At 39.3% G+C, this 16,472-nt stretch overlaps 1 protein-coding gene across 2 annotated transcripts in view; it reads left to right on the top strand.

The window, feature by feature from the left end:
- LOC126563934 (uncharacterized) overlaps window positions 1–16,472 on the top strand; it is a 43,061-nt gene that overhangs the window by 25,039 nt on the left and 1,550 nt on the right. Inside the window, exons 3-15 of one of the 2 annotated variants that reach the window (XM_050220795.1) lie at window positions 411–770; window positions 861–1,003; window positions 1,100–1,274; window positions 1,354–1,688; window positions 3,732–3,761; window positions 4,261–4,353; window positions 4,446–4,578; window positions 4,642–4,729; window positions 6,007–6,069; window positions 7,919–7,999; window positions 10,785–10,883; window positions 11,198–11,524; window positions 14,813–15,056. In XM_050220795.1, the coding sequence (XP_050076752.1) occupies window positions 411–770; window positions 861–1,003; window positions 1,100–1,274; window positions 1,354–1,688; window positions 3,732–3,761; window positions 4,261–4,353; window positions 4,446–4,578; window positions 4,642–4,729; window positions 6,007–6,069; window positions 7,919–7,999; window positions 10,785–10,883; window positions 11,198–11,524; window positions 14,813–15,056 (2,171 nt within the window). Of the gene's footprint in view, window positions 1–410; window positions 771–860; window positions 1,004–1,099; window positions 1,275–1,353; window positions 1,689–3,731; window positions 3,762–4,260; window positions 4,354–4,445; window positions 4,579–4,641; window positions 4,730–6,006; window positions 6,070–7,918; window positions 8,000–10,784; window positions 10,884–11,197; window positions 11,525–12,327; window positions 13,722–14,812; window positions 15,057–16,472 lie in introns of those variants that run through there. The other variant, XM_050220794.1, reaches the window with a different exon arrangement.

Here is a 16,472-nt window from a genome sequence, read left to right as displayed (position 1 = left end):
TACCTCTTAAACTATCTAAGGGTGGGGCGGTAATGAGGCGACAACGGCGCTGGTTTTGATAAGGCAAAACCGGGGTTCAAACCCAATCAGGATCGTTCCCACATAATGAGGACTGGCTATCCATCTATGTGATATAAGCATGTCTAATAAACCATTCGAAGCAGAGAAACATTTATCGATAAAATTGAATTGACATTATGATCCCAAAAACTAAGTACAATTCGATTCAAATAAAACCCTAAATTGCCATCGTGCCATTTTAGACGGATTTTATTCGGTTCTAAACTACTCCATTATGCAAAAATCAAGTAACGATTTTAAGATTTATTTCTACTCGCTTAAACCTAGTTTTGCTCTACTAATGAAGCAATTTAATCTAACTTTTTTTTCTCCATTTTTTCCTTATACAGATGTCCGGCGAACAGTCACTGGCTCCGCGGCCCCACCGGCCAAAGTCGGACAAGGAGCGCAAGATCGGTCATCGGCGGGTCGGCGAGGGGGGCGAAATTACGTACAAGAAAATCCAAACCACCACGATTATGGGTTCGATTCAGCTCGGCATCCAGCATACGGTTGGCAGCTTGGCATCGAAACCACGGCGCGATCTGCTGATGATGGACTTCTGGGAGCTGGAAACGATATCCTTCCCACCGGAAGGTTCCAGTATGACACCCGCGCACCACTACAGCGAGTTTAAGTTTAAAATTTACGCTCCAATTGCGTTTCGGTACTTTCGCGACCTGTTCGGCATACAGCCGGACGATTTTATGGTACGTTTTGCCATGATCCCATGATGCCATTTGGCGCGTGTCCAAAATGTATGCTGATTGTTGTACTAATGGTTGCCTTTTCCGTTACAGATGTCTATGTGTTCAGCCCCGCTGCGGGAACTGTCGAATCCGGGTGCGTCCGGTTCGATCTTCTATCTGACGGATGACGATGAGTTTATCATTAAAACTGTGCAACACAAGGAGGGAGAGTTTTTGCAGAAACTGTTACCAGGGTAAGAATAAATGCCAACAAACGAGCCCAACGAAAAGTTAAGAGAGAGTTAAGCTTTTGAATGATGCTATTGAATATCTTTCTTCTCTTCACCCAGGTACTATATGAATCTAAATCAAAATCCCCGCACGCTGTTACCGAAGTTTTTCGGCCTGTACTGCTACCAGTGCAATAGTAAAAACGTTCGATTAGTCGCTATGAACAACTTGCTTCCCTCTTACGTAAAGATGCACCTCAAATACGATCTCAAGGGTTCGACGTACAAACGGAAGGTATGGGAGATTTAACCGATGGTGTTCAAACGTAAGCGAAGAAACAGCATGTTAAAGTTTTCATTTCCACTGCTTTTAGGCTAACAAAGCGGAACGCTCGAAATCATCGCCCACGTACAAGGATCTAGATTTTATGGAGCATCACCCGAATGGGTTGTTTCTGGAGGCGGAGACTTACAGTGCACTGATCAAAACGATCCAGCGGGACTGTCGGGTGCTTGAGTCTTTTAAAATTATGGACTACTCGCTGCTCGTTGGCATTCACAATCTCGACCTAGCGGTAAAGGAAAAGCAGGAGGCGGCGGCCAAGGCACGTTCCGAAGGTGAATCGGACTACGAAGATGCACCGGAAGCGGATCAGTATATGGTACAGGAACGGGAAGAACAGCGAACAACAGCCCTAAACAGGAGCAGGTAAGATCGATGAATCTTTTTGCTTTGTTTTGTATAAACGTGTATCTGCATGTTTACTTGCTTGCGAAAAAAAAAAGGCAGACCAATTCGGATCAGAATGAGATAAAGCGTTAGTCGCAAACATTTTGGCGTGCGTGTTTTATGGTTTTGCTGCCGTGCTCCAGCTGATGTTGCTATTAGTTTATTATTGTTTTCTTTCTGCACCGCTGTGCTGAGATTGTAGAGTTTTTTTGTACATATGTACTACACTTCAAAAATTGTATTGCTTTCTCGGCACTATGCAGTCAATTCGCAAAGAAAATTTTTTTTTCAATAGCTTTTAGAGGCTGTTTTTAATCAAGCTTTACAATCAATTTGAATTTTGTTCATTTTTGTAAATGACGTTTACCGCAAGCTGGAATACTCGTATTGAACGTTATAATTGTTTTTTTTTGCATTAATCGCGTTTCAAATTAATCCTTAGCATGAGGTTATTGTTTTGAAAATTGTCACAAATTGGATTTTAAATGGAGTCAATTTTGTCAATCAAAGAGTCTTTTATACGTAGAGTGTGACAATACATGTCAACATATTACTTTTACGAGATTTTTGTTGCAATTTCTACATTTTACCTAATTTGACATTAAAAAACTGTAATAATAATAATAATTTTCGTTAGTTTTTAGGAAGATTTGTTTTGCTATTTATGTATAGAATAGTAGAATGTTTTGCACCTACACTTCCAATTGAACACAATACAGGAACACATCATGGTACTTCCAATCGATTTACAGAAAAAAAATGTCACCTTGAATGAAATGTAATTAAAGCTTGCTAAATATTTTACTTTTATTAGAATGGGTAAACAATTTTTTTAAAGTAATTCAGCAGTTGATTATTACTCAACTATTACTCAACTTCTTGGCTTAACGACCTTCTAGGTTAAGCCGGCCATCTAATGGCTTACTAGACTGCCGATACCAAGCAGTTGGATAGTCAGGCCACACTACAGGGGGACGGTCCTGCCGTTTGAACACCATCGGGCCGCCCCTATTAGGTAACTGAACTTTCTTATTTGGACACCGGTTTTTTTTTTTACATCTCGAGGAGATATTATTCTGGAAAAACTGGGCTACATTAAATTAAATCTTGAAATGGATTGGTAATAATTTAAAGTGATAACATATTAAATTTTATGGATTATATCTATTGACAAAAATCAGTACCAAATAATAATATCGAAACATAAAATGATGTTTAAAAAATTGTCAACTTTTTGCGTTTGAATTATAGTGCAATACATTTTTACCTTGATGTTATGATGAAATCGCTGATAGGATTGTATTAATGTGTGTAGAAGAGTAAAATGCAATCTTCGCAGCAAAAAAAATCTCTTCACATACTTACACTTACAAATAATCAACTGAACAACAACCACCACCTGCACTTGATGTCTTGAGTTCACAGGATATTTGCATCGCATCTGAATACCCCCCCATGTGCCATTTCCATAGCTGTGTTTGGCTTTTGTTTCGTTTTTCTCTCCCGAACCTTCTGTATAATGACCGATACTGCAATGTACAATCCTATCATTTATTTATAAAACAAAATACCTTGTTGTGATATATCCCTTCCATCTTTCGTTTCCTGCATATTTGTTTGTTCGTCTTAATTTTGTTGTCCATTTCATCGGGATTGGCCTTTTTGTTCTACAGATACACTTCAGCGAAATATGTTGTGTAAAGTCAAGAGAAGAAAAAAACCAACAACATAAAACCAAATTACATTCCTTTGCCGATTCATTTTCATGTTTTTCAAAAAAACCATCAATAAAGCGATTGTTATTCTACTAGCTGTTTCAATTCAAACTTTTTTCTGTTAGATGTAGCACGAATCTGGAAACGTGTTTTGTATCACAATGGCCGATTAGAGTTGTAAAAAACGATAACAATAATTAACGTAACGAAATACTAACTGACAGGGGTTGCACCTTGTACGTTCTTATTCTTCTCCCAATTTCCATCTTCCTGACGGTATAATGGATTGTTTTTTATCGGTACACAGACACACCACCTATGGAAAGATGCTGATTAGGTATGATGACCCATCGATGTGTGGACAGTACAAATTTAGCATTAGAAATTATCCATTCGTATCAGTTCCGTTTCGTAAACACTTTTTCCTCTCAACACCTCTAATTTAATGGAGACGCCTGGTAGTGCAAAACAAAAGTGATGGAGACGCCTGGTACTTTAATGCGTGTGGCAAAGAACAAGGATATTGAACAGTTTTGAAAAATGATTTGCGCTGTTTAAGTTGCAACCGTGTGGGGAACGATATTGATTTACCTTACCTGACACTACTCACATGGTTGGAATGTATAGAATTAAGGAAATGGAGAAAAGCGTTTATTTCAAAGCTGTATCAAACAGCCGGAAGTGTAGCAAAACAGAGCGGGTTTAATTTTGTTTGTATTTCAGCGTGTATTTTGCCCCATTTCAATGCGCTGCGGGGTTTGGTATAAACGTTTCTAATGCTCAAAATGGATTACCTAACACATTCTTTCTCCGGCTACTGTTCATCGTTCCCCCAGGTCTATCAACCGGCAAAGGCTTGTTGCGCATTCGACAGCAATGGAAAGTATTCAGGCTGAAAGTGAACCGATCGATGAGGAGGACGATGTCCCGTGAGTATTCTATGGTGTATCATTTCACCCCAGACAGGTATGATTAACTGTTGTGAACCATTTTCTCTTGTTCTTGCGTTCGGTTGACACAGTCCCGGTGGAATACCTGCACGCAGTGAGAAGGGCGAACGGCTATTACTGTTCATCGGTATCATCGATATTTTGCAGTCGTATCGGTTAAGGAAAAAGCTGGAGCACACGTGGAAAAGTATTATACACGACGGTGTAAGTATTGTTACGCGAAGCTTATTTTAGGATGTTTATATAATAATGAACTTTATTTTTCAGGATACCGTGTCGGTGCATCGGCCTTCTTTCTATGCACAACGCTTTCAGGAGTTCATGGCCAAAACTGTTTTTAAGAAAATTCCTTCACGTAAGTAACGACAGCTATACCGAATCAGTACCGAAAGGCAAAAGGAATGAACAGAAGAAAAAAAACATTACAAGATTTGAAGGAAACCGTTGTGCTCTTTTTTACGCCTTTTAAAACCAACCAATCAACAACAAAAAGAGACATTTCACAAACATTCCCCGTGCGCCTGAGTTAATACGCTAATATATGAGTACTTACGTTAACGTTGGTAGCATTGTACACTGTTTCCGGAGCAGGGAAAACTGTTTTCTTAAACTCATACTAAACTCTATACTTCTTTTTCGGAAAGCAGCGCAACCGAAGAACTACATATTCTGCATATTTGTGCAATCTAATAGTTTTTTGTTTTTCTTTTTTGTGTCTGTGAGTGTCCATCTAATTTTGAAACATCAAAACCCACCCTCAGTAGCGGCTGCAGTATGTATGGAATGTACAATACTTATCTAAAAACCATCTCTCCGCCGAGCAAACTTTGTTAACTGCGGTTGAACGTTCTTCGACAGAAAGTGAAATCATTAGCTGTGAATTAGCTTGTATAATGCTAACTCTCTTACTTGTATTTCATGTTGATTGTGTTTTTGCGTGTCTCTACGTTCGTTTTGTACACCGAACTCTCATTCATTTAATACTTAGAAATGTAAAACCCGTCTATAGTCGTTACTTGATACCACACCAAATACTGGGAAAGGTAGTGCAAATTGTGCCGTTTTACGTACATGAGATGCTCCGTTTTTTGGGGGAGTTTTGGTTGTGGGGTTTTGCAGATATTTTTTCTATATGTTTTGTCAATCCTTTTTCTCACTCTCTGTACTATTGTGGAGCGCGGTTACTAACGAAACTAAAAAAAAAAAATGCACACAAACACCCAACACACTGGCTGGTACACAAAAACAAATAGAGAAAGGAAAGCTCATACAATTTACTGTTTATTGCCTACGTTATCATTACGATGATGTATATCAAATCTCTGATCTATATTTCTTGCTTCTTGTTCTCTTATCTTTCTCTCTCTCTCTTTCTCTTTTTTCTTACATATTGTGTAATGCAAACATGCAATTTCATACAACGCTAAAACTGTTCCAACAAAAAACCAAAAAAAAAATCCGAAAATATTGATTAACTGTACAAAAACCCGTCCTCGTGACTGTACGCCCATATCAAATGAAATGTACAAACTCAAAAAAAAAATTCTCTTACAAATTAATATTTATTACCAACAAAACAACCAATCTTCAATACAATTTACGTTTAAAAAAATATATAAATATACACACCAGTGGATCTGCCTGAGATCAAGGGCAATCATAGAAAATTTCGCACGTTGGTCACCAGCTACATAGGTAATCTAACATCATTCTCCTTGTTGTTTGTTACGTGTTAATCATTTTGTTTTTGATTTGTGTTGATCTTTTCCCCCCCTCTCTGGCTCTGGCTCTGTAACCGAGAGTGACTCTTTTTTTCTGTTTCGCTTTTGCTCGTTTGCTTTCCGTAGTTAATAAAAAATCTCTAATGCTTGGGGTTTCTTATGCTAATTCTAATGTTTTTTTCTGCCATTTTTGACTTTATAAATTTTTGTGTTCTGCTCCAACAATCTGCTCTGCTCTCTATCGTTTTGCTGGAAATGTTGCCCTACTGATATTATTTACTTTCTTCATATTAGTAAATGTTTTTCCTTCTGGTAGTGTTCTTATCAACAGGAATATGAATGCGAATGGGAATGTGAAAGTACACGTTTCGTTAAACATAACCAATTTTTTTAAAGTAATTTCCTTACTTCGTTGTTTGCAAATTCGATTGCTGTGTGTGTGTGTTGTATTTCCAAGGCCTTTTTGGTGTGTGTTATATTTTTTCTTGCATCCAAAAACATAATCGTGTGTGTGTGTGTTTCTTTTATGTTACTGTCCATATTTTTAAACCATATATTGATGCTTTCTATATGTTTATTAATAAGGTATAGCTATAGCGTCTAGAGAAAAAGATTGATTTTGTAATTTATTATTTCTTTATGAAAACACTTATACACAAATGCCAATATCTCATGGGCATCATGTTTCGCATTTTGGTTAACTTAAATGATTTTTATACATTATCTTTATGATAGAAATGCTTTATTTCTCTTGCACTCAGCATTACTATTTGGAACGGTAATGACTGATTCTCTAGCTGCTTCATTATTGAAATATCTGTGCCAAAAATTAAGCTTTGCCTTCTTCGCTTAAACCCTTTTCCAGTTCCTTTGTAGCCCTAAAAAATCCATCCATTGTTCTATTCTTTACTTCACATTTGCTAATTTTGTTTTTTGATAAAGCACTATCAAGTGTTACTTGAGCAGTAATGGTTTTTTTTTTTCAATCTTGCGTTGCATCCATTAAGAAGATGTAAAGTACCATCGAGACAAAACTGTACGATTTTTTTTGTATCTTACTTTGCTGAATTTCCAAAACACCATTTGAAAACGGTTTATCTTTTCCTTACCCTTACCATTTCTAAATATGAATAGCTTTACGATTTGAATTTATGTTTTGATTTGTACAGTATGATGTTTTAACCCACCCAACCGGAGTGATATTTGTTACATACATTACAAACGTTTGATTTTTTTCTATGCAAAGAACATTGTTTGAATTTAATTTTGGATCCATTAGCTCAGGAAGTGAATTATTTGTGTTGCTTTCGGATTACTATATGACTGCCGCTAAACCACCACTTTTCTTTAGTGCTACTGTGTAAACTTAACTCGTTTCTCCAACCATTATGACCCACTTGCTGCCATCAGACGTGGTGAAGAAGCGTGGCTCCTAATCTATTATAAGCACATATGATATTCGACGAAACGTTAAAACAACTACTTGATCGTATTGTTTGTTTTTCTCTCTTTCTTTCTATTTTTTTCTTTTTTGGTTTTCTTTACCTTCTCCAATCTCAATCGAACCCGTGTGTTCTTCTCAACCACCACCACCACCACCACCTGACGAACTACCAACCACCCTTCGAACCACCATCACCACCACTACTACTACTACTACTACCTTACGCCATCTTCTACTACTTCTTCTCCATCCAAAAACCGAAACAACGCCCGTGTGCCTCTCTTGTTTGTTGCGCTTATTTATTGGTTCTATTTTATGCGGGCTCAAATGCAAACCAATGAAACAAAAAAAAACCTATATTAAACTTCCATCTGTAAAGCGCTAAAACATTCACCATCCAAGAGAAAAAGTTTATCGAAAGCCGCACAGAGAGCAAAAAATGAAGAAACAGATAGTCAACGTAAGTGTTTACCCTTTGTTTTTGAATTTAGTTTTAAGTTTTTGTTTTAACCTTTTAGAAAGGGACTTATGCTGGGTTTACAACGGTTTATCGTTTTTCACTTGCTCTTATTTTATTTCACTGCCCAAGTTATGGCCTAGCTTATATGATCTGTTTTTTTTTATGTTGTTTTATTTTATTTATTTTTTGGTTTGAATTATAAGTTTTTGTCCCTGTTTTATGGCGCATTTGTAAGTCTTATTTCGCATTTTGGTTCATAGTAGTGTTCGTTTACCGTCTATCCGTCCATGTTGTCGATACATCGTTATTATGTTGTACTCGCGTGTGTAACCCTGCGTGTATATCCTTCATTTGTGTTTTGTTTTGTGACAAAGTTAGGCAATCGTTACGTGTAGATCGTTGAACGGTTCTTTTGAAGAGGTTGTACTTTGAACGATTACGTTCAACACCCTGTTTTCCCCTGCGAAATAATTGTATGTGTGTGTGGTTCAATTGTCTCTGTACACCCTTTTGCAGAGTGTCGCAGATCAACTTGAAATATCAACACAACATTTCTCCTTTCTCAAGATTTTCTGCTGCTACTGCCAAATGTTTTATTTTGATGGATAGAAATGTAGTTGAAATCAGCGTTTATGAATTTATGTTAAATTATGTTTTTAAGAAAAGAAAGTAGGTGTTTTATAACATATGAGGGGTTAGACCTGTCGATTAATAGCTTCATTTTAAACAAAACTACTTTTGAGAAGATAAATTCTAAGTTAAGCTACAGCTACACGTGATGGTTAACTTTTCAACTTTTTCAAGAGTTAGAATAGAGCTGTTAGGGACAGAGCTCCAAGGTGAAAGCAGAGCTTCTTAGTCAAGATGGACTTTCAACTTCATATCTATACTTCATAAGACGAATGTTCATTGTACTGATAGGTACTCGTAGTCGAAACTGCCTGGTTCGGATTCCGTGTTCGCAATCGGTTCTGATGCCGATTTTGTTTTCGGAATCATTTTTGGTTCAGCAACCGATTCCCTGAACCAATTACTGATTATTATTTTTCTTCTTGGCTTAACGACCTCTGAGGTCATGCCGGCCATCGAAATGGCTTACTAGACTGCTGATAGCACGTAGTTGGTAGGTTAGTCAGACCTCAACTACGAGGGGACGGTCCGGATGGGATTTGAACCCCGGTCCTGCCGTTTGAAGACCGGTTACTGATTATTACAGATTACTGATTATTACAGATTACTGATTATTACAGATTACTGATTATTACAGATTACTGATTATTGATTGTTGATTATTACAATTACTAAAATTGACTTCGTAACCAATTCCAGAACAGATTTCGATTCGCAGAACCGATTACGGATTCCATTCCGTTTCTTAGAACTTACTCCGATTGCTAGAAGCGATTCCGGAAACGGTTCTAGCACTTCGGAACCAATTCAGATTAAGATTCTGATTCCGCAACCGTTTGCGATTCCGGAACCAAATCCAGTCACGATTCTGGAACTGGTTCCAATTCAAGAACCAATTTCGTACCTACTATCCGGAATCGATTCCGATCCAAACAGCATTTTACCCATCATTAGTTCATAGTTGAAGAAGTTCATATAACTTTAAGGACAGATCTTGATGATGAGAACAAAGATTCAACGTGAGGAGCAAACTTTATATTCAAGAAAAAAAGATAGCTTCATGGCAAGGGGTTCCTCCTTTTCGAAATATACATTCACGTTCAAAGTCCTCAGATTACTGTTAGGGTAAAACTCGATTGAAAACCAATCAAAAAATAAATTTGGCAAGAAGAGAAGTGAATCTTGCGTTTGTAGAAGTGGTGCTATGCGATGGAGTGTCTGCACGGACACATAAAACACTGTATCTCGCCCTGTGTCCTCCTCCCCCCATATTCATCATGGCTACTTTTATATCTCATTATTGTTTCGCTCATCTTCAAATGCATCGCAATATCATGGCTGATTTAAGCAGAAGCATTGATTAAAATTTCCTTCTCCCGAATTAAAAAAAAAAAAACAAAACTAAAACCGTAAACCGCCTTCTTTAGCGCCTGCGCGTCTCTGTCGCAATAGTTAAACGCGATTAAGCATCCGTTTTTGGGTTAATTTTTTTAAAAAACTTATTAGTTACACCATTTGTTTCAAGCATGAGCGAAAAGTGCCAGGAATTTCCTCTACCTTCTTTCAATACGCCTACTCGTATATTGACCGTGTTTTTCTTTTCACATTATGCGCAACACACCCCCGTTCTGTTTCCCGTGATAAGTGTCTCTTCGTTCACCAAGCTATCTTTCACATTCTGAAGCTCTGTCTGTCTGTCTGTCCCTTGACATTTTTGTATTTCGTGTATCTTCATTAACTCTCTTTTCCCCACCCGCTCCCCGGGACACTATCTGTCCCGGTAATGTTTCAATGTGCTCTGTCAGTCTTCTCTTTACACCTTCATACTCTTCTCACTTATTTCTCAGTGTATCGATTCAGTGTCACGGTATACTTCCACTGTCCGTGTACTTTCTTTGTACTCTATCATCTTACGTTTCTTTCCACTTCTAATGTTTACTATCAATCTTTTTTTTATATCTTCTAATCTTTCTTTCGTCGGGACGTTTCCTGTGTGGAGCGTCCTTTTAAAATTTTTATAAAAGCATCTGGAATAAGTAGCTAAGCAAAACGAGTAGTGTGTGTGCACTTTGTAGTAATACACGATTGTTTACGGTAGATAATTAATTGTGTTTTTTTTTGTTTTCCCTTCTGTGGACTTGCGCGATCTGTGCAGCCGTAGCCGGCAGCTCCCATCAGCATCATCATCAGAACCAACAGTTCAACCCGACACAGACGCATTTCAATCAACAGACTACGGGGACTCCCAAATCAGGTAACTGACACGATGCAAACAATTCTTGACCGATAAGAAAAGCTGTGTGTCGCTTGCATAAGATCTAACAATATAACCATAATGTGAGGACACACTCAAAAGTCATTTGTGGAGTGTACAATCAAAAACTGTTCTCCACCATGTTGTAGTAATAACCGTACTAATCGTTGTGCTAACACACAAAACTATTTTCTCTGTCCGTTTTCCCACATTTCTGCGGCTTGGATTAACAAACCCTACTAACCTAAACGATCACTGTAAATATGTTGTGTTACGATTTTGAACCACGCGTTTTGCCACCACGTGCCCGGTAGATGTCGATACTTCCTCGAGTGTGCATACGGCGGCAACGATCACGACCACGTCCAGTAGCAGTGCTGTGGGTGGTAATGGCAAAACGGTGGCCGCTGGTAGTGCTGGTACCGGTGCAACACGTACTGCCGGTGGTAATGCATCAGTAACGCCCACCAACATGCCACCGCTTAAAAAGAAAACGACCGTCGTAAAGCAAAGCGTTCCGCCACCGGTTCCACCGCGCGGTTCACCAAAGTTCAGCAAGACGGCTGGATCGGGCCGGCCCGGTGGTACATCCGGTTCGCTACCCAGCCAGTCCAGTGGTCACCGGGGACGGTCCAGTGCAGGTGTGTTTGTGTGTGTGTGTCTCCTAGACGTTTGTATTTGTAACTGTTGCTCATTTTATTTTGATTCTTCAATTTTTCGTTGTCGTTTCTGTTTCGTTGTGTGGCACTTTGTAGTAAATTGTTGTGGTAAGATCTTCTCCCGGTATTTATATTTCCTAGATCTTGTTTGATCGTTTTATTTTATGCATTCTGTTTTGATTTACTTCTTGCGGAAGGAGACTGATAAGAGGGTGTGAAAACTTTGGTTTTAATTTTATCAAATCCATCCATCGAATATTAGCATGCAAAAACTTTTTTTCAAACTTTCTTGTCTTTTGACATTCAGTTTATTTCATTGTAAGGGAACGATTTTAGAGCACACGATTCTCCAAAAAAAAAGTGCATCGTCGTGTTGTTAAATGCTCTGTTTTTAATATTTTTATCTTTGGCATTTTTTATTTTTTGTTGTTGATGATGAAATTCGTTATCGATCAAAGTTTTAAATATTCTAATCTTAGTTCGTACATAAGGGTAGTGCATTTGTTTTTCCTTGACCTCGTTTGCTTGGTTTGTATGTAGCAAAGTACGAAAAAAAGAGCATCCGTAAAAAACAACCAGTACTTGTTCCTCACTAGAAGGAGGCGAACGAGAAGCAAAATCGGAATATCGATGGAAAGTACTGTTATATCTAAATTTTTAAAATTGGAATATCCTGCCAAAAATGGCGTCTCGTTGGTCTCCATCTCAATCGTGAGGATATATGCTCTCGTTAGCGATCTCACGCCGTCACGCTTCTGACAAACAATCGAACACAATTCGCGCAGGTAAGAGGCAACGCTCGTCTCCACGTGGTCCTGGCAATCATGGTGGAATCGGCGAAGGATCCGAACAAAAGGACGCCAGGAAGGACTGTTCGACTCAACCACGTTCGGCACGTTCCACTGCGCTCGATCCGCTGCGTGAGAATGATGCAGACGAGTTACAGCTCGTTCCATCGCCCAACAAAGTGCTCAGTTGGCTCAGTAGCAACGACTTTCGTGTGTCGGAAAATGGGGACATTCTGTCGGATGATTTTGCGAGTAGCGAAATAGCACTACCAGTGGGTAAAGCACAGCATTGTGGCGATCAGGAAGCTTCTGCTGCTGTAACGATACCTAAAATTATTGCTGTAAAGCGAAAACCGTTGTCCAGTTCCGTAGCGGTGCCATCCAATGTGAAGGATGTATCGAAAACGTTTGAACGGCTTTCCAGCCGTAATGGAAGTGGTTCGTCGGTACAGCAAATGATAAGAAACTTTGAGCGGACTGCAGCGACGACTGTAGTTAGGTCGGAATCTATGTACTCTAGAGTTCCTAGTCACTGTGGGTCGAAAGATCCGCCAGTTGTGTTACCGATGATGCCTCGTACCACAAGAACGCTCCCATTGACAATTCCAATCATTAAAGAGACGCTAGTTGAGGATGAAAATAATAACACTCGTCCTGCTGTGATACACGATGGCCACGATCAGACTTTTATACCGATGGCCGAACGATTGGAGAAGGACAACGATCTTACCGCACACGAAAATGATCAGTTGGTGTTAGCAAACTTGAAAAATGTTGTTAAAGCACGTCGGGAAATGTTTAACACTTCACCCGACTCTACAATGGAACGGAAAACACGAACCATACGATCAACCATTCCTAATGGTGGCATTGTAAGAAAAGAAGAATCAGTTGCAAAATCTACACCACAACCCATACAAGGCACTGGTACGTCAAAAGCAAAACTAACGCGTTCGGTGACGCAAGGAAAACGGCAACCCTCACCATCGTCGCGCATCAATCCGGATGAGATACAAAGAAAGATTGAAGAAATCGAAGCAGAAATACGTCAAAACGAGGAACGTTTGAATCGAATACCTTCCAGGAGATCGTTACATCGGGAGCACGGTAATATGATCGTCAAACCAACGGTAACGACTGAACGTCTCGTTGGTCCTTGCCGCAACGATAGCTTCCTCTCGCGTTTAAAGCCTAAAACGCCACACCGTAATGGACTGGTCGTAGGTATCGTAGACTGTGGCTTGGAATCAACGAAACCTGGCAAGGATGTACGGTTCCTGCAGCAGGAGGAGAAAGTTTCCATCATCCGACGGATCGGGCTACCGTTGGACGAAAACCACAACCTGGAAAGCTACCTGGAGCAGTTTAGTCTGGAAGGAGAGTTTGTTTGAAAGCGAAGTCATTGGGGTGGTCCACTCTGTATACCCGTTCCTGAAACCTCCAGAACTCCCTCTCTTTTGTAGAATCGCTTGATCTTTTTCAACTGTCATTTCAGACCGCGCTCCAATATCCCTACTTTCGCTCGCTCTCTTGCCTCGCTGGCTCGCTAAATCTATCTTTTCCAAGTCTGTGTTCCGAACTTTTCAAGCTTTACCGTGAACGTGTGTTGCTTGTAAGCTTGGTTGTGATTTTGGTTTCGGTTCGCGCTGATATCATTAGGTTCAGGTTGATTTTAATTTCCAATTTTACTTACACTTGTGGTACAAAAATGGTTGTAAAATCTTATCCTGATGATGATTTGGTTTGCCTATTGGTTATCTTCCCCTTTTTTGTAAATCTTCTATTAGACTTTTAGTAAATTCATATTGTATTGCGACGATTTTGTGTTATTTTTCCTCCGCATAACCATTTTTTATGAGTGGTTTTTGTTTTTAGTATTTGTTTTTTAATTCGGTTGCATAAGTTGCTAGTTACTCATGTCTTGTCGTATATGTTTCGCCTTGCACCTCATAATGTTCTTCAACTAAATTCGTGGCGTTTGTTTCAGGAGCATTGAACGATATTTATACACAATTTTTGATAACTTGAATGGAATATTGAATAGAGTTCCTTGCGCCAAAATTCTCAATTAACCTCTGTTACTGATATATTATTTTTAAACAAATGCTCATCTGCGTGTTTGCAATGGGAAAGTACCGCGAATTACGTTAAGATATTATTAATTAGCTTGTAAATACTACCGTTGCAGGTCATTAGCGATCATTCATTTTGGTACAGATTTTATTTTTACCCCTTATGAGTCGATAACAAATCCATCGAAAGTAGTCGAATGATCGCAGGATAAAGCAAGATACTGTGACGCTGCTACTACTTTTGTTCCGTTTTGTAGAATATGAAGAATTTATTTTGTTTCCATTCCGTGGTTTAGTTTAAAATACAACATGCGACCACAAATTAAGCTTTCTACGACTACTTAAAGAACAAAATCGAAAACAAAAACAAAAAAACCAACTTAGACGCTTCGTATCTCGTATCTGGCTAGGCACATCTCCTTCCTGTTCTTCCACTCCTCCTCCCGCTTTTGACGACATCTCCGAGCACGGTAGCAGTAGCCATCGACACTCGTCGGATGATAAAACGGGCAGCAGCAGCGGAATCGGAAGTGCCGGCGCCAGCGGCATCGGAGGCAACGGTCACGGTGGTGGCGATGGTGTCGGCGGCGGCGGCTCCGTCGATCGGCGGAGTACTTCCTGTCGCAGTGATAACTACAAAGAAGACTCAATAAGGTATGTCCCCCATCGGTACGGTGTTGATATTATGATGGTCCCCGTCTGCGTCATGTTGACACGTGTGTGTGCCTTTCTTTAGACTCCATGTTCCCGTGTTTCCCGTTTTTTTTTTTATATTTTATCCTGTCGTATATTGTGAGTGTCTCTCTTTGTCGCGTCTCTAAACTCGATGCACCTTCCAAAATGTATGTGTATTCGTGTGTATGGTTTTCTCCCTTCTTTCCCTGGTTATCGTCCCTTCCGACTCAACGAACTAAACCGAACACCATCTTCGACTAGCTTAGAGAAAGCTTTTGAAACGGGAAAGCAAGAAATGGCTTAAAAATGATGGAGCATAATTAAATTTCTTCGTAAAACTAAACTTCTGCAATATATGTCATTTAATTGTTTTTTTTTAATTCATTAGAAATATGCGCAGCTCGCTACTGAAGGTTTTTTTAGGAACGATCGGTTAGGAAAAAGGTTCACCCTCAATTTGTTATCTTTACCTCAGAATCTTCAGGAACTTTAGGATTGCAAATCTTCCGAAAGCGTCATGATCTTTCCGTATAATACATTAGTTATACTTTTGAGCAACATCGGTTTAGTTCGTTGGGTATTGACTTCGAATTGACGTAAGCGGTGTCTGTCTTTCCATCGGAACGTTGGACCATTAGAATATGTTGTGGAAACCTAGATAATAAATCGCATGGCATGGCATGGAACATTTTGTACGGTTTTGTTTGGATAAATTGAAAAACACAAATTTTTCGTTGCATGTATTTTCTTGTTATCTTTTATCATTGTCTTTACATTTCTGTTTACTGTTACTAATCATATTGAACTAACCATACTGCGCTTTCCTGTCATGCCCTGTTTATTATTTGTCATTAGATTGCCTGCTCGGGTACAAGCGAAAGTACTCTGTGATGAACATTATTCTGTCGTGCATGTGCATTTACTACTTGCGTTCGTACCATCTTGCGTCTCGAGCATATTACAGCAGTTCTCATCGAAAATGAGACACCTAAAAATTAATTCGATTCGAAAATACACGAATAAAATTCGTGTATCTTCTTAGCTTAACGCCCTACTAGATCACGTCGGCCCATTAATTGGCCGGCTTACTAGACTTGCTAATACCACGTAGTTGGATAGTCAGTCTTCATCACTACGGGGGAACGGTCCGGATGTGATTTGAACACGTATCCTGCCTTTTAAGCCTGGCGCCTCTGTCAGCTTACCTCTGGATGGATGGTGGACTACCGGCCTTTTGATAGTATTTCAAATTTGATCTTATACTATCCGAATATTGGATACTCAGTCCTATGTAAAAGAGGACGGTCGGACTCAGAGAATTGCGAATTACTAGTGTTATTATTTTTTTTATACAACCAAAAGCCTCTCAGCAGTACGGTCTGGGCGTCCTAAATG

The sequence above is a fragment of the Anopheles maculipalpis genome, chromosome 3RL, assembly GCF_943734695.1.
Source record: "Anopheles maculipalpis chromosome 3RL, idAnoMacuDA_375_x, whole genome shotgun sequence".
Classification (NCBI taxonomy): domain Eukaryota; kingdom Metazoa; phylum Arthropoda; class Insecta; order Diptera; family Culicidae; genus Anopheles; species Anopheles maculipalpis.
Note: the sequence above shows the minus strand (reverse complement) of the source record. Positions and strands in the feature narration are given on the sequence as shown.